This window comes from Armigeres subalbatus, chromosome 3 (genome assembly GCF_024139115.2).
Source record: "Armigeres subalbatus isolate Guangzhou_Male chromosome 3, GZ_Asu_2, whole genome shotgun sequence".
NCBI lineage: Eukaryota > Metazoa > Arthropoda > Insecta > Diptera > Culicidae > Armigeres > Armigeres subalbatus.
The window spans coordinates 172,639,575-172,658,446 of record NC_085141.1 but is presented as its reverse complement, the minus strand read 5'-3'; the positions used below and the strand labels follow the sequence as shown (position 1 = coordinate 172,658,446).

The 18,872-nt window shown below is 38.0% G+C and overlaps 1 protein-coding gene across 8 annotated transcripts in view; it reads left to right on the top strand.

The window, feature by feature from the left end:
* LOC134224149 (extended synaptotagmin-2) overlaps window positions 1–18,872 on the top strand; it is a 61,090-nt gene that overhangs the window by 25,147 nt on the left and 17,071 nt on the right. For 5 of the 8 annotated variants that reach the window (XM_062703421.1, XM_062703425.1, XM_062703422.1 and 2 more), the window contains 3 exons: window positions 7,136–7,443; window positions 7,502–7,631; window positions 8,107–8,533. In XM_062703421.1, coding sequence (XP_062559405.1) covers window positions 7,627–7,631; window positions 8,107–8,533 — 432 coding nt within the window. In that variant the 5' untranslated portion in view covers window positions 7,136–7,443; window positions 7,502–7,626. Of the gene's footprint in view, window positions 1–7,135; window positions 7,447–7,501; window positions 7,632–7,938; window positions 8,041–8,106; window positions 8,534–18,872 lie in introns of those variants that run through there. The other 3 variants (XM_062703420.1, XM_062703427.1, XM_062703426.1) reach the window with 3 other exon arrangements.

Here is an 18,872-nt window from a genome sequence, read left to right as displayed (position 1 = left end):
GTGATGTCGGAGAAGAATTTACCGTCGATTAGAACGTGGTCGATTTGGTTTTACTTGATTAGGTGATTTCCATGTGGCCTTGTGGATATTCTTGCGGGGTAAGAAAGTGTTTCGGACTACCATTCCGCGGGAGGCTGCATATGCTATTTACTGCGAGCAATTCGGTTGAGGAAAAGTTCCTAAAAAGTGAGTTAGATTTAGTGTGCACAGACACTTTCAATGAATTCTTCACGGCACTCCACAATTACCGAAATTGGGCCTGGGGTTCCCCCGGGTTGATATTAGATTTCAAGAGCATAACCAACTATTTGATGGAAAATTATAGTGAAAGAGCCGCTGCACGGCATGTCTTTAAGGGCCGATGTCCACGTAAAGTTTTTTCACGCTGCTTGCACGCCGCGTTCACGCAAGGTACCCAGCATCAAATGGAGTAATGCACACGTAAACGTGTGCACGACTACATTTGATGCCGGATACCTTGCGTGGACGCGGCGTGCACGCAGCTTGAAAACACGCTACGTGGGCATCGGCCCTAAGTAAGAGTAAGAGTAAGCACGGAAATGTCCTCTCCTATGAGCTCCACGGCGGTACTTCATAGGTTCCAAAATGGAAAATGTGGTCACTTATTCATTTCGGTATAAAAACGGAAATGTCACCATCTACGGGTTTCCCGAGGGCATTTCATTGGTTCCAAGAGTGGCCAATGTGGTCACTTATCGATTTCAAGCGCATAATCATCTATTTTGTGGAAAATCATGACGAAAGAGCCGCCGCACGACATATTCTCCGAGGGAGCCTCATAGGTTTCAAATGTAGCCAATGTGGTTCAAGAGTGGCCAATGTGATCACTTATTGATTTCGAGCGAATAACCATCTCTTTGGTGAGAAAACACACCGAAAGAGTCGCCGCTCGGTATATTTCGGTGTTAAAACGAGTTCCCTGGGGGCCCCTGGTAGACTCCAAGAGCGGCCAATGTGGTCAATTATCGATTTCAAGCGCATAATCTCATGACGAAAGAGCTGCCGCACGGCATATTTTGGTGTTAAAACGTAAATGTCCTCTTTTACGGATTCCCCGAGGGCACCTTATAGGCTCCAAGAGTGGCCAATGTGGTCACTTATCGATTTCGAGCGCATAATCATTTATTTTATGGAAAATCATGATGAAAGAGCCGCAGCACCGCACATGTTGGTGCCAGAACGGAAATGTCCTCTCCTACGGGTTCCCCGGGGGCACCTTGCATATACAAGGAGTGACCAATGTGATCATTTATCGATTTCAAGCGCATGACCATCTGTTTGGTGGAAAATCATGACAAAAGAGCCGCCACACGACATATTTTGGTGTTAAAACGGAAATGTTCCCTTTTACGGGTATCCCAAGGGCACCTCATAGGTTTCAAGGCTGGCCAATGTGGTCAATTATCGATTTCGAGCACATAATCATCTATTTTGTGGAAAATCATGACGAAAGAGTTATCGCACGACATATTTTGGTGTTAAAACGGAAATGTCCCCTTTTACGGGTTTCACGGGGGCACCTCATAGGCTCCAAGAGTGACCAATGTGGTCAATTATCGATTTCAATCGCAAAACCATCTGCTTGGTGGAAAATCATGACGACAGAGCCGCCGCACGGCATATTTTGATGCTAAAACGAAAATGTCCCTTCCTGCGGGTTCCCCGGGGGAACCTTGCATGTACCAGGAGTGGCCAATGTGGTCACTTATCGATTTCAAGCGCATAACCATCTGTTTGGTGGAAAATCATGACGAAAGAGCCGCCGCACGGCATATTTTGATGCTAAAACGGAAATGTCCCCTCCTGCGGGTTCCCCGGGGGCACCTTGCATGTACCAGGAGTGGCTACTTTTATGTTCCCCTTATATGACCGACAAGGTCCCCGTGGAAGTCGTTTCCCGGTGGCCATTGTCTCCAGAACCAGCATATCACCACATAGCCACAAAATTGATGAGTTTATCTTTCTAACGGTATATAAACTTTGCAATTCGGTTATAATTTGACTGTTTTATAAGCATTTACATTTCTGGGTCAATATGACCCCAACATCTTATTCGTAAGTTTTTTCTAATATCCGAAGAAGGTTAATGAAGTGTGGTGATGTAATGCCAATAAGAAGAAGAAGAACGGTAGTCCTCCTTGGACACGAGTCCTGGACAATGCTTGTGGAGGACCAACCCGCACTTGGAGTAAAAATTGTTCCATACAACGATCCGACAGGCACAAGAAGGCGAGGTGTGCAGCGATCAAGATGGATCGATCAGGTTGAAGAACATTTACGGACACTCCGTAGACTGCGTGACTGGTAACGTACAGCAATGGACGGAGACAACTGTTAATGTACAGCAAAGGCCAATCCGGCCTTAGGCTGAATAAGTAATAATAAAACCACATGTGACGCATCACTCGCTTATCGAAGCAGCTAGAAACACGCCAGCGATCTCATGGGAACTTCACAGGAGGTACTCCACTTCTGAAACTTCGCCATCACAAACAGAACACTCGAGAGCAAGCATTAGAAGTGTGAGTGAGCATTGTGAGCATTGATCTATTGCAATCGTAGCATCCACAGCCATTGAGTGAACTGCCTCGCTCAGATGGACGCCAAACCACAAGTAGGAGCGATCGTTGCTGTGATAAACAATGAGCAACACCGTCTAACAAACCAAGCCGTGGTGAGGTGTCCATGTAAGCTACGATTTTTGCATTCGTACCCCGCTTGCTCTAGTACAAATGAAGCCAATCAATCAAACCACATCATGCGTTCTGCTTTATTCGCTCTTTTTTCAAGGTGATAAGATAGCCGAGAGGAAGTATCAACGCCTCCCATTCAGTGTGCTGAGTTCCAGACTCTAAGAGGTCTTCATTTTTAGAATGCTTGAATGGCTTCTTCTAATAACGCACCGTAACGACGCTCATTGTTGTGTTACCAAGCTTCACTCAATTGGTGAGCGTCGAAGATCATTAAACGGTGAATCATCGAACGTCCAATTTCAAAGCTCTTAGGAAGCTCATAATTTGCCCCGCGGCAGAACATCAAGTTGGCTTAGAAACCCGATTTTTTATCATGATCTGATTTTTTTCAATGCCTGCTCGAGAGCCTTACATGTTACCAAACTCTTACCATTACTGTTGAACTGTTGGCAAGCATGCTGGAATCAAAAGGCTCGTTATGCAATTGACACATCAGGAAACTGGAAAAGCCAACAGTGTTCTGATATTAATCGCTAGGCAAATTTGCAAACAATAAGACTCTTTGAAATAAATTGTTGCTTATTATCTGAACGGGAATGCAGCAGAAAGACGGATAAAATGATAAAATGACAGTTTCTCGGCTGATATCAGAAAAGAGGTGCATAATGAGCAAAACGACTTGAAGGCTATAAAGCGCATTTAGAAAATCGAATGTACTAATCACTAGCAATTAAACCTATTGGGGTTTGCTTGCTCCTGGATCACTCATGCAGTATCGGTTGCATTGTGATGTAAACAGCGGGCTTCACTTGATAGGTTGTACTATGTACAACGGTGTGAGTCAGCTTGTTGACGACAAAATCAGTGAGAATGCCAAAAAATACGACAATCTACGGTGGGCTGGTTATATAAGGGGAGGGTGAATAGGAACATGAAAAACGAGAATTAAAAAAACAGAAAAGTTTCATAGAAATTGTTTGCAATGAGCGGTGATACGAGTGGTGATTCATTATTTCAGTGAAAGTGCCCACTATTCGTACAGAGCCCAAAATACGCATATAAACCTTTAATGGTTAAACAGTAATGGTTTTGTTTATCCTATTACACATTAATAAAAAGGTTTTAGCTCTAAAAAGTAAGAAAAAAAAATTTCGAGGTTGTTGCCAAAATCGGGAAGAAAATGTTGCCAAAAACGGGTGTTGCCAAAATCGGGGGTAGACAAAAACGGGTGTTGCCAAAATCGGGATGGGACTGTATTATTGTTAGGGGAGTTTTTATCGACCAAATTTTATGAAATTTGGCCAATATTCTTTGATATGCAAAGAAAGTTAAGGCCAAATTTGAGCATAATCAGTCATAAAAAAAACCCTGACAATAATAAAACAAAACCTGCCAAAGTCGTCATTCCCGCTATTATATTATAAAAACTTCTAATTTAAATTAATGAAAAATAAAACATTTTCATTGCGAAAAATAAAAATTGCCGTGCTAATGTTACATGTTACTTTTAAATTGAAATTACAAAGTTTGTGATAGTGATAGTGATAGTCTTATATATTTAGTTTTTGTGCCATGCAACAAAATGACAACTTTTGTAATCATTTTCCAAGGCTCTCATGGATGTGAAAAATTTCTCCGCAGTACAAAAAGCACGATGAATCAAAGCATTCATCGTCACAATCCACCACTTGGCGACTAAATTTTTGAAATTATCATTGTAGCTTTTTTTCTGCAGGTATGTTTTTCTTAGGCGATTATCTGGCGCTTATTTTTCGTTGCGACGAAAAACAAGTAGATTTTTTTTGCGCGGTACAATAGCATCAAGGAAGAGCTCACAAATGTATACCCTTTTAACTTCATTCGTGTTTTGGAGTAAATATTCATTATTTTGGTTTTTCAATTTCGCGAACGGATTAGATAGCTAAGAATTGGTATTTTCCCCTATCACTTGTAGTGATTTGAAAATGATTTATATTAATGCCACACTGATGGTATTCGTACCATGGTACAAGTTGTGACCTTGTTCCATGCTAGTACAACGTGGAAAAGCATGATACAATATGCACTAGGGTATATAACCGTGGTATATCTACCACGGTATTTGTACCACAAGTGTGTGTTTAGTATGGTATGCAAAATTAAAACAATGGACCCACAACTGTTGATTATCGTGAGAATTTGATGAAAATTAAGCAAAATCCAGATTGAAAATGAACATCGGGTTTCGTTGATTCCAGGGAGTTCAATTGCTTTAAGGCCACTCCTGACGGAGTCCAAGTTTAAAAGTGCTCGCGTTTTCGGGGGCACACCACTCGATACGGAAGCAACGCACAACTGTCATTTTTATTATTTCACGCATGCTGCGACGCAGCAAAGCTAAATAAACAAAAATGACAGTTGTGCGCCGCCTCTGAATCGAGTGGTGTGCCCCGAAAACGCGAGCACTTTTAAACTTGGATTCCGTCAGGAGTGACCTTAACCACTAGAAAGAATAGTAATAAAACTTTGAGTACTGTTGTCTTGTTTCGTTATATTGGGAATTGAAAGTTTCAATGAGGAATGGATTGTAAAGTTTTAAAATCAACAAAACAACACACATCTTATATTACAAGGTAAAACAGAAACAAGTGAAAAAGCGAATATGTCAATGATGGCAATGTGAAAATAGATTTTATGTCTCTATTCCGTATACTACCTGATGTGTGTCAGATTTTATTTCACCACCCAGTCTCGCAAGAGAAGCTATTGAATTTTATGATACGTAAAACAAATAACGCGTGCCCTGATGTTATAGTTTTCTTTTGTCTTGGACAAAATGAAAGCGCTTTAAAATGCTTTCCGGATGCTTCTTGGATGTGGTCAAAATGGAAGCGATGCTACTTAGGGAACTGTTCCCATTTCCATCTCACTGAACATCTTCTACTTATTGGCTTTGCACCCCCTCTGGGACATTGCCGCCTCGCAGCTTGTTCATTACGCATTTGCACAGTTGTTAACAGCGAGGTTTCTAAGCCGAGTTACCATTTTTGCATTCGTATATCATGAGGCTAACACGATGATACATTTATGCCCAGGACAGTCGAGAAAATTTCCCAACCGAATTCCTAGAATAGTACGGGAAACGAGCCCAGCCACCTTCAGCATGGTCTTGCTTTGTAGCCTTGCATCTTACCGCACAGCTAAGGAAAGTCCCTCACTGAACATACTACAGCAAAATATAGCGTAAGCGTTATTACGGTACACTTCGTAGATACGTAGTGATACTCATGTTTCTTTTAAAATCCTTATCCAGATTGCTATCAGAAATCAAGATGGGGAGTAATATTTGATTTCAATCTAAGATAAAAATGGCAAAAGCATGAGGATTACTACTCCCGCCCACGCCCATCTTTACCGTAACTAGGGATAGGGAAGGAAATGTTGATGCAGAACTTACTTAGCGAGAGGCCCTCCACTTGGCGACGCCCTCATAAGATCTACGGAGTTTGTGGTTGGGCAGGGTTAGGTAGGTCATAGACGTTTGCCTCAAGCTGACAACTCAACCCATTGTATGTATACGCCAACAATGACTGAATTTATAAGCTTCCAGCAGTCCATCCAACTGTTTGTAAGGAGCAGGGAATTATCCTTGTAGGCATCACTTGTCCAAACTTTCCAGTGATTCTTGTCCTTCATCGAATTTCATCCGTCACGTTTCGCATCGCTTTGGCATATGGCTTCCTTCCAGATCCAGAAAGAAGACTTGCCAGAACATCTAGATTTCCTTCGCACATTTGGAAAATTCTTCTTTATCCGTCCCTTTTTTCTTGTATCTCAAACAATCCTGTATATGCGTATAATTTGCTGACTGTAAACACTTGCAATAATACAGCGTAGAAAATATGCACTAGATTATTTACATTGTATATTGCAGGTAGAACGTTATTTTATTTGAAAAATTGGTGATAAAAAATTGCCAATAAAACGTCAATTTGTGGCACAGGCTCAAAAAAATATTCTGCCTCTTAAATGAAACTCATGTTGATTGTAACATAAATGAATTGCATTTGGTTACAAGTGTCTCGTACTTGACTCGACTTGTCGAAGACGACCTTACTGTTGAGGTCGAAATACGTATCTGTCAAGGTACAATCAAGTGGTGGAATTAAATGAGAAGGTTCAAACTCGTCTTATGACAACTACAAGTAAATATCAGTGTAAAATAAGTTCTATACACGTATTGAAACTTCGCTTTGAAGGTTTCCAAGCAGGGGCATGTTTAGCTGGATTGCCTTTTTTCAATATGCCGCAAAAACAAATTTGTTCGATCTGCTAATTCAGCATCTGAAGTTAATTTTTCGACAGCCGCATAATTTACTTGAATGGTTTTCTTATTTTATTTTCATTTGAGTTCTTGGTATTTCCTCATCGTTTATTTTTAGCACGCGTTTCATCCATCGCACACACGTATCAAATGCGGTGAACTGCTCGAAGCCGAACTCAACCCGTGGGAATAAATACATCACACTTCTCAGACCCCATACCAAAACACCATCATCCGGCAGTTGCAGGCCTGGTTCATCATACTACACAACGCAAGACGATCTCTATTACTCGCCGTGTGCTTACTATTATTCATAAATATTCCCAAGAAATTGCAACGATACATGCATTACTAGTCACACCCCGGGGTGATATTCTTCGCGTTAACAGGTGATCGTCAGTTTCGCAGATTGAACGTTACCATCAGGTGGTACGCCATTAGAGTTCTCAGTTTCCTTGGTTTTTAATGATTATTTTATTTTCAGTTCAAATGTTATCAATGCTGTGAGAAGTAAACATAGTAAAATTATTAGTGATATTATTGAAGGCGGTCATATTTACAACCACTAGGGGAAGGCAACTTCGAACAATCCTAGCTGAGAGAGCAAAAATGAGGTTTGTTTTATGTAGAGTGAAGTGGGGCTAAGGTTTCTTTTTGTGCTTATGAAGTCGATGTGTAAATGATTTATTAGTTAATATTATTGTTCCATTGAAGAACCTCGAGAATGTGTGTTCAGCAATAACATTCGTTTAGAAGACATAATCTTGAGTTAACTTTATATGTTTTTATAACATTTCTAACAGAAAATAAGGTTCCTTGAACAGCCCTAATTTTAATATTGTCCATTTCTCCTATACACTATCTATTTGAATTCCATTCGCTGTCCTCATTAGTGTCCCCGTCATACTCTAAAACGAATTCCTATTCTATGTTTCGCTTGCGTGGTGCTGTGCTGAGATGTGACTTCATTCTCGCTCCGTCTCTTGTGACATAAAGATTAGATCATTCAGTTGTTTGAACGAGGTTAATTGAATTATCGTCTTTGAATATCAAAGAATATTTGTTATTCCACATCTTTGATTGAAACAGTGATACAACCAGTGGCATAAGTGACGCTGGAGAGCTGCCCAGCTCTTCCATCCCGAGCAGTGGTGAGGGCGATAGCCTGTTGGGTGAAACCGGGACAGCGAACGACGTCGTCGAAATGACTGGCGCCAGCAAGGAGCAAAATCCGGAAAAAGTTGAGGTGGAAAATGCACAGCAACTGCAGAGCTCCGGCGACAACGTGGGATCCCTGCTGTACTCCTTCGCCAAGAAGGTAGTGACAGTGGGTATCATCTACTTTGTCGGTTACATGGGATGGTCGGTGGCATGGCTGATAACGCCGGTCTTACTGTCTGTGGCGCGCGAGCAGTGGCGAAGCAAAAACGAGACTCGTCGGAATGTTGCAAAAGCATCGGCGCTTGCCAGTGATAAAGAGGTCATCCTGGCACGACTTGGTGATTTACCTGCATGGGTGAGTAATTGAATATTGAATGTTAATGACACGCATTTTATTCATCATCATTGCGACATGTGGTTGGAAAAATATCACAACGGGATTATTAACCTCCCTATACGTGTTTATTCATTATTCATTTTCAATATGTGGTTTAAAGTTATCATTGTATTTTGATTTAAATAAAACTTTCTTATGCATAAGATAGGGCAAATGCACCACTTCACTTTGAGTAATTTACAAGTTGCTTACCGAGCTTTATCAATTTTCACCTTGACACGTTTAAAATATTAATAAATAAATTTATCCTAGTTATTTTAAAGTGGTCAAAGTGGTAGAAAACTGAAAAATAAAACATTAATTGCATATGCTAATGGAAGGTAATGTTAGCCTAGGATGTAACGTTGGTTCATCACACAAATAAATCAAGAATACATCGTTTTGAAGAAAGATAAAAAAAGTGTATCAAGCATATTTAAGTTACATTCATGGACTTCTGCAACAGATAAACGCAATTAAATTGTATGAAAACTCACTTTTACTCGGTTTTTAGTAGCAACTTTAGCAGACATGCTGTGCAGGAATTTTTTTGCCCAATAAAGGAGTTTTCTGAATGGACTAATCTATTTTCGTATATTAGATGAACGGATAACATTCATACTATTTTAGCATTCATATTAAATTCACAATTTTTATTAGTAGAGCGACACGTTTAAGGCCTTCAAATTACGTAACGCATAACGGCCGAGCATTACGATCCTTACAAAAAAAAACCTTCTGTACAAAAAGTATTACGAGGGTGGGGGTTCAAAATCATTAAATTTAGCGTAATCGTAATGTAATTGAAAAAGAATCCATATGACTTGGTAGGATTCGAGCCCACAACCTCCTACTCTCTAGATACAGTACCCGTTTGATAACTACAACGCATTCTAGATGTCAAGCGGTTGTCAATCGATTTCAGATGCAATAAAAGTGCATCTAAATGTGCAGCCCAAGGGCTCTGCAACGCAAGGAAGAAGGAAGATGGGAGAGCAAGAAGGAAAAAGAAAGAAGGAAGCAGAAAGAAGGAAGATGAAAGAAGGGAGAAGGAAAAAAATGAACACGGAAGCAGGGAGAAAGAAGAATGAAGAAGGAAGAAGGAAGAAGAAAGAAGAAAGAAGAAAGAAGAAAGAAGAAAGAAAAGAAGAAAGAAGAAAGAAAAGAAGAAAGAAGAAAGAAAAGAAGAAAGAAGAAAGTAGGAAGAAGGAAGGAGGAAGAAGGAAGAAGGAAGAAGGAAGATGGAAGAAGGAAGAAGGAAGAAGCTTATTGTTATTGCATTTGATAATTTTTTTACATTACTTTTTGAAGCGCCGTTTTATCCCACTTTCCCTCCATGGAAAAATCTGAAAATCTGCACAATGTCCTATTATACATATATGAACAAATCCTGAAAGGTTTAGATAAATCGGAGAACATCGTTGCAACGTCCCTTGGAAAGGGGGTCGGCTCTTGAAACAATTTCCGTGAGTATTCCTAAAAGAATTACCTAAGGTATGTTCCATCCTCTGAGAATTTCTTCGGAGACAAATCCAGAAATTCATTTATAAATACCTCAAAATATTTATTCGAAAATTCAAATAAGGAATAATGAGAAATTTTCGAAAAATCATTCTGAATTTCTTCAGAAATTCTTTTGAAAAATCCTACTGAAATTGTTTTAGGAACACCGTCGGAAATTCATTTAGGAGAAATCCTTCCTTTATTTTGGAATGCGGTTGAACATTCCTTTGAGAATTTATTTGAAATATATTTTAGGAATTCTTTTAAGAATTCGCATCGGAAATTGTAGGACGAAATTTTTTGAATTGCTTCGAAATTTTATTTCAAAAAATATTTCAAGAATTTCCTTGGATTTGTTTTTGGCAACTCTTGCAAAAATTCTTTAAGACCTTCGGAGATTCCTTTTGAATTTACTTTGATATTTTTTTCGGGAATCCCTTCAGAATATTATTTCGAAATCCTTAGGAAATTTTGTTCGGAAATTCCTTTGGAAAATTCCTCCAAAATTTCTTCAGTTGAACCCTTTGAAATTTTAGTTTGAAACTCATCCGAAAATTCCTTTGGATTTTCTATTTCATTCTTTCATAGTTTCTGGAGGAATGCTTCAGAATCTTTCCTGCAGGAATTTTGGAAGTATTTTTATATTTAACTTTCACTTACAAAGACCTTTCGGTAGGCTTTCCAAAAGAATCCCTGGAGGAATGTTTAAAGGAACTGCTGGTGATTTTTTAAATTATTCCTAAAGAAGTTCTCGAAATGTGTGAACGAATTTCTGGAGTTATTTCATAAAAAAATCCTGAAAATTATTGCAAATGTAGGTATTTCAAAAGGAATTTCTGAAAAAAATTTTAAACGAATTTTCAAAGAACAATCTAAAAAGATTCTCGAAAAAAAATTCAAAGCGGATTCCTGAAGGAATTGATGAAGGTTTTTTTTAAATAATCATTAATAGAACCACGAAAAAAAATTTCAATGGAATTTCTGAACAATACCTATTGGAATTCTCATTAAATTTCAGACATATCTTCTCCATGAACCCCATTGTAAATTTCTCTAAGTAATCCATTGGAAATTTCTCCAGTGATTCATTACAAAATTTCTTAAAGAATTTCTTCAAAAATCCTCCGCATATGAAACTAGAAATACCTTCAGAAATTCCTTAAGGAAATCTTTTTAAAATTTCTTCAAATATTTTCTAAGAATTGTTTTAGAAACTTTTTCGAAATTTCCTTCTGGAATTCTTTTAACAATACCATAAGAAATTCTTCTAGATGTACAACGAAAATTCGGCTCCCGTAATTCCTCTGCTATTTCCTTCAAGAATTTTAGAAAGAATTCCTAAAGAAATTTCCAAAAGAATACTTAAGAAATTTCCGACATTTCTCTGATCATTGCTCCGAGAATTTCTTCGGAATTTTCTCTTTCGGAACATTCTCTGGAATTTACTTCGGAGATAGATCCAGAAATTCTTTTGTAAATGCATCAAGATATTCTCCGGAAATTCAAAGAAGGAATTCCTACAATTTCTTTAGAATTTCCCTTTGGAGCTCTTCCGAAAATTGCCTTAGAAAAATCTTCGAGGAAATTTGCGTCTTGAGAATTTCTTCGGAAAAGCCTTTCGAAATTTTGCCTGGAAAACTGTATCGGAAAATCATCCGCCAATTCCTATAGGAATCCCTTTGAAAACTACTTAACGACTTTTTTTAAGAATCGAAAATATATACGGAAATAGCTCGAAACTCGTTTAGTAGAATTCCTTCGAAATTCTTTATGATTTCTTTTGGAAATTGCTGTAAGGAATTCCATCGAACTTTTTAAAGAAATTGCTTCAGTATTAATTTCGGGAATTTCAGGAAAAAAAATCTTTCAGTATCTTTTCAAGAAATCTCTTCGGAAGCATTAGGAAGACATTTTTGGAATTTCTTAGAAATTTCTTAAAAACATCATTTAGGGTAACTTTCGAGTTTTTTAAGTATTCCTTCGGACATTATTCCGGAGATTTAATTAGGAATTCCTCAACGTCTTTTAATCTTCCATTAAGACTTAGTTTTCGGGGATTACTTCAGAAATTCTTTTAGAAATCATTCGGAAATTACTTCAATAGTTTTTTCGGAAATTTAATCTGGAAATTTCTTTGGAATTTTCGATAGAAACTCTTCCGAAAGTTCCTTGAGTATTTCTAATTTCATTCTTTCAAACATTTCTGGAAAAACTCTTGTAACGTGAGTTTCGGAATAATTTCTACAGGAATTTTGGAATAAACTTTGTATGGTTTTACTGAAAGATTTTCTGAATGAAAACTTCTTAAGAGATTTTTGGATAAATTAACAAAGGCTTTTCCAGGGAATTTTCCGAAGGAATCTTTGGACGAATGTCGAAAGGATTTTTTTGCGTCATTTTCTAAGATATTCATGGAATGAATTCTTGGAAGTATAACCATGAGAACTTCGGACTGATTTTCTAAAACATAGGAATTGCTTCTGGTGGAACTCCCGGAGGAATTTCCGAAGAAACTCCCGGATGAATTGCTGATGGAATTCCCGGAGGAACTCTCGAAGGAATTTTCTGGAAGAATTTCTGAAGAAACTCCCGGGAGAATTTCTAAAGGAACCTCGGGGAAACTACCAGAAGCATTCTCGGAAACAAGAGAATTCTTCTTATAGACAAATCTCGTCTAGCTGATACCTTTGTTGGGGTTTGTAGCTGGACCATCATCATCATCAGAGGACCTCCCGGAGAATTCCCTGAGGAGCTCGCAGAGAAATTCTCGGAGTAGCTTCTGGTGGAAAATCTATATAAATTCCTGAAGAAGCCTAAATAAATTCCAATTTTGCCGAAATTCCCGGAAGAATTTTCAGAGGAACTGCCGATAGAACTACCGGAATTATTCTCGAAGGAAATCCTAGAGAAATTCTTGGTCGAAATGCCGGTGGAACTCCTGGAAGAATTCCAGGAGGAATTTTCGGAGAAACTCCTGGAGGATCTACCAGTGGAAATCTTGAAGTTTCCACCGGAATTCTTTCAGGATTTCATTGCGAATTAATCTAGGAATTCCTCCGAAAATTCCATTGTTGATTTCATTTTCGGTATAATTTCTGTATAAATTTCCGGTGGAATTCCTGGAGAAATTCTTTGAAATTTTCACAAGAAATTATTCGAAACAATTCACGGAAAATTTTATGGAATTTACACAAGAAATTCAGAGATTTTTCGTGAAATTCTCAGGAATGTTTACTGTCAATTCTGCGGAATTTCCACGGAATATTCTTATTCTTAAAAATTATGGGAAACAGCACGTAATTATTTGAATTATTGAAGTGAATTCTGCAGAACTTATAAAGAAGTTCGTGAAGATTTTCTTGGAGTAAATAATGGTGGAATTTTTGGATCAATTCCCGACAAAATTTATGGTGGAATTCCTGAAGACACTGCCGAAGAAGTTACTGGAGGCATTCCTAAAGAATCCCTGATAGAATTTCGGATAGAATGCCAGGAGCAATTGTCGAAGGAATTTCCGGAGAAAGCTTGCATATTGATTTTTCTGCCTATTTTATAATAAATATTAGTTCAATCAAAGGTAATTGCCTATTTCCGGGGATTAAACCACCCGACTTGGACGTTAATTTACAATGTTATGAAAACTCATATGTGAATATGTACGTTATGTGGAAGATATTGATTTGGAAAATGTATTGGAGGTAACCACTTTCCCTTCGATGGGACTCGAACCCATGACCCAACAGTACGCTAGACTGGTGCTTTAACCAACTAAGCTACGAAGGACCTCCGTCGGCCTTCGCAACCTAGCGGTTACTGAACGAGCTCGAGATTCCCAAATTGGACGCATAGTCAAATCACTCGCAATCCATTTCTCAAGCCAATACTTCCACATGTGTATTGTACACATCCACATTAGAGGAGCGTGAGTATTTAGAATGTCTGGCGGCTTCAGTAACCGCTAGGTTGCCGCTAGGTTGCGAAGGCCGACGGAGGTCCTTCGTAGCTTAGTTGGTTAAAGCACCAGTCTAGCGTACTGTTGGGTCATGGGTTCGAGTCCCATCGAAGGGAAAGTGGTTACCTCCAATACATTTTCCAAATCAATATCTTCCACATAACGTACATATTCACATATGAGTTTTCATAACATTGTAAATTAACGTCCAAGTCGGGTGGTTTAATCCCCGGAAATAGGCAATTACCTTTGATTGAACTGAACTTGAGTTGCGTGCTCTTGCCTACGCAATGCGGTCGGGTCTGAGCTTGACGACCGACTGGCAAATAGCTTACACAACCTCACTTGGTCAGTACCGTTGCTGATGAAGAATGTGTATAGCCGCCAGACATTCTAAATACTCACGCTCCTCTAATGTGGATGTGTACAATACACATGTGGAAGTATTGGCTTGAGAAATGGATTGCGAGTGATTTGACTATGCGTCCAATTTGGGAATCTCGAGCTCGTTCAGTAACCACTAGGTTGCGAAGGCCGACGGAGGTCCTTCGTAGCTTAGTTGGTTAAAGCACCAGTCTAGCGTACTGTTGGGTCATGGGTTCGAGTCCCATCGAAGGGAAAGTGGTTACCTCCAATACATTTTCCAAATCAATATCTTCCACATAACGTACATATTCACATATGAGTTTTCATAACAAAATAAATATTATTTCAGAGATGATTTGTTTTGAAATTCAGATGTATGGTTCTAGTTTTCTTAAACTTATGGAAGAATGCAGGATTTTTATAATAATTGTTATAGCCGATTTTATATTCTTTCTAGCGCCGTAGCGTGGGGTTGGCCGGGTTGGCCCCCACCAAGGGCGCCAGCCCTCAGGGGGCGCCGGAATCAAGAATTACGGTATGGGAAACAGAACAATTTTATTCTAATCTTTCTTCTATCTCAAATAATAAGTCGTATGATTTGGTCTTATCCTTGACTGCCATTTCGGTTTCTCTGAGCTCTGAGCTCAAAGCTCTCGTAGATTAGCAAAATTTATCCGCTATACATACAACATGTGCCAAGGCATGTACTATCAAAGCATTCATAGCCCCACATTTCACATGGCCTTCCTGCTTCCGATGTCGATTCCGACCACTTCAAAGTAATGGATGTTATTGACCCAACAGGGTCCAAATCACTGACAGACCCATTCTTATGTTGCATCTTACTTGATCCGAAATCCGATAGCGATTTCGATCATTGACCGATTTACTTCAGAGTTGGATTTTCTTGTTCTGGGGGGTCGCGACCCTCCAGCCTGTGTAAATCTTATGGAAGGGGGTCGCGACCCCCCAACTTTGGGAAGCTATGGTTTGCTCATAGGCAGATCGTAGCCATGATGTCCGGGCAATTTTTTTTTTTCATATTGCTTTTCAATGATGACAGCGGGCTATCTCTATTGATAATGATGACACCGCACTTGTCACAGGCTCGGTTAGGACACTATGAGCTGTAAATAAATACACCCAACCGGCGGTTGTTAGATTTTCTAACAATTCTGTATAAGAATCTACTAAAACCTGTATAAGAACTGGGCATATGCGAAATTGTTATATTCTTATACAAAAAATGTAAGAAAAACTAACAAAATTGTTAGATTCTAATACAATATTTGTATGAGAATCTAACAATTTCGCATATGCCCAGTTCTTCTACAAGTTTTGGTAGATTATTATACAGAATTGTTGGAAAATCTAACATCCGCCGGTTGGGTGTAACATTCAGCAATTTTAATGATCTTTCAGCCTGGATGTTCCAACAGATTCCATACGAGGATCCAGAAATGCCCACGACTCTGCCAAGTTCCTAACATATCTTAGGGGCTGTCCATAAACCACGTAGACTCTTGAGGGGGAGGGAGGGGTTTCGAAAAAGTCTACGTTAGTCTTCGGAGGGGGACGGGGGGCATACCAAAATTCTACATAGACTTGTTTATTTTTATTTATTTTTTTTAAACAATTTATACATAGCGTCTGCAAAGTTTACTAGTTTGTTTTTTTTAGGATTTTCTCAGATTTTTTGCAAGATATCGAAATAATCTAATATATTTCTCTGAAGTTATAGTCTGAACTACTGCTTGAAACTATATGGATATTCCCAGGAAATTCTTCTGTACTGAGCAGGAAAGTATTCTATAAAAACTTTCGAGAAAAATTCAAAATTTCCACTTGGATTTTATTGCAGATTCTACTATTTTTCTTTAATTTCGTCGGGAACTTCTTTGGAAACTACAAGTGATTCTTTAGAATTTTCACGGGAAATTATGTCACACTTCAACGGGGAATTCCGCGAAAAACCCTTCACTGGAGAATTTCTGGGAAGTCCCCAGGAAATTCGAAATGTCCATGGGAAATTCTTTGTATATTTTACGGCAATTTCTTCGGGAGTACTAATGCGAATTCTTTGGAATAATCGATGGAAAATCTTAGGAATTTCTAAAGAAACTGTTGAAAATTATTTGAATTTCCCACCAAAAACTCTTTTAGTTTCCGCAAAAAAAAAAATTTGCAATTTTTGTAAGAAAGCGCTTGTAATTTTCATGAAAAATTATTCGAAATTTTTACGACAAATTCACCAAAGTTTCAACTGAAAATTCACTATAATTTCCACCGCAAATTATTCGGAAAAGCCTATAGAATTTTTTTAATCCTCAGGAAATTGCTCCAAATCTGCAAGAACGTAGGAAACCATTCCAAAATTCCACGGGAAATATTTCGAGAATGATTCGAAATTCAGAAAAATCTTCGGTTTTCTACAAATTTGAACCGGCGTGGAGAATTGTAGGTCAGATGCGTGACAGATTTTAAGCAGTGGTGCGCCGATGCAAAAGTGTCGGCAGCGGTGGTGCACACCTCTAGGAGGAATCGAATTAAACAGAAATTAAATTAATTGACTTGGAGATTTGGTTTCAGGAGCAGTGGACAGAGGATTAAATTTGATTTCGATTTTGATTGCCCATTCACATATGATATTTTGTAAAATTTGGAAAAATCTACGTAGAGTTCAAGGGGGTTGGGGAGGGGTTTTGGAAAAGTCTACGAAAGTCTACTAGGGGGGAGGTGGGGTTTGAAAATGTGAAATTTCAGTCTACGTGGTTTTTAGATAGCCGCCATATTTTACAATTTAGTGTAAACGCTCACAACATTTAAAAACTTTTCAGGGACATACCGCCTATATACTGCTTGTTATATGAAACATCTTCAATCCACTAAACTTTTAAATCTTACTCTTCTACAAGCCAACATAGTGAAAAAAATCTCGTTAATAAAAATTTATAAAACTTTAAGGTGGGATTCAAAATGTTATTGGATTCTGAAATCTTGCATATTTTTCCTAGGTAAGAGAGGGGCGCCCAAAAAAGATGTCGCCAAGGGTGTTCGTTGATATTTTTCTCACTTTATTTAAAAATATCGGATGAGCAATAAATCACGCATTTTTAAATCCATTATTGTTTCGATTTGGTTTCATATGTTAATATTCATGTCTTTTTATAAAACTACTATAAAACTACGATTTAGAAGATCAAAAAAGTTGCCCCCCCCTTCTCGAAATCCTGGCTACGCCCATGGTGTCATATGTTTGCGTGTTGACCATAATTGTATCATATTGACTGTGCTTAAACTGCAAAATGCGATAAATAAAGTATGATCGGCGCAATATAACATTAAGGACCAAATTAAGGGTTTTACCAATTTCAATGTTGAAATGGGTTTTATTGACATATGAGTAAAAAGGGCAAAGCGTCAACTCAACAAAGACAAAATTTTAAATTAATGAGATATCTGCTGACTTATTTGATTACGGAAATTGAAGTTGAACAATCAAGTCCGTTCTATTTGACAGTTGTACGACAATTTTAACATTTTTCCCATGTGAAATGTTATATAAATAAATTGACTTTTAAATCACAACCTAACTACCTAAAACATTATTGAGATTTGAAACATATTACTCAGAATCGACTTCACAGTATTTCAATTTCAGATTCCCAATCAATAAACCAAAAAAAAAAAATGAAAAGGAATAAAAACCGAAAACCGAAAACCCAAGTAAATCATTTGTCGTTAATACAGTTGCATAGAGGACTGATTTTCACATATTAAAATAACGAAAAGTTTGATAGAGTATTTATATTGACCTCCTGAGTTCAACAATCGTAGACAGATGTTGTAGCAAGGGATCGAAATCCGTATTTATATTTGACTGAATGAATAAATTAATCCAGACTGATGGACTAAACTGACACTGTAAACAGTTTCATAACATACTGAGAAACAGACACTTTAATTTGTACTGCGTTGGTTAAACTTTATTTAATATAATTTGGAAACTAAACACAGTACATCTGGTACATTTTTAACAGTCAAACAAAACACGTTTGTTGGTTGTCGATCTATTTTTAAAGATTGTTGTTTTAGTTTTAAAGCCTATGAGAACGATTATTCATAAATTGTTTACATCAAATTTTCCCCTCCATAATATCAAAGTTTGGGAATAAAACCAAATTTTTACAGAAACGAAAATCAATGCCCAATTAATTCTAGAAATCTTAATTTATATCCCAAACGATTTCTGAGGATTTCAAAAGATCAATCGTATCCATTTTTTTATATTTAACTGATAGTTTTTGTTTTTTCAAATTGTATTTTTTTTCTAGTCTAAATCGCCAGAAAATGATTGGCAAATAATTTTCAAATTTCAACCAAGGATGTTATCGATCATTTAGTAATCTGCCTTCGATCATTTAGTAGTTTGTCAATAACTCATTCCAGAGGCCTAATTTCAAAATGTGTTGTATGGTGGACTCTTAGTGGGAAGGT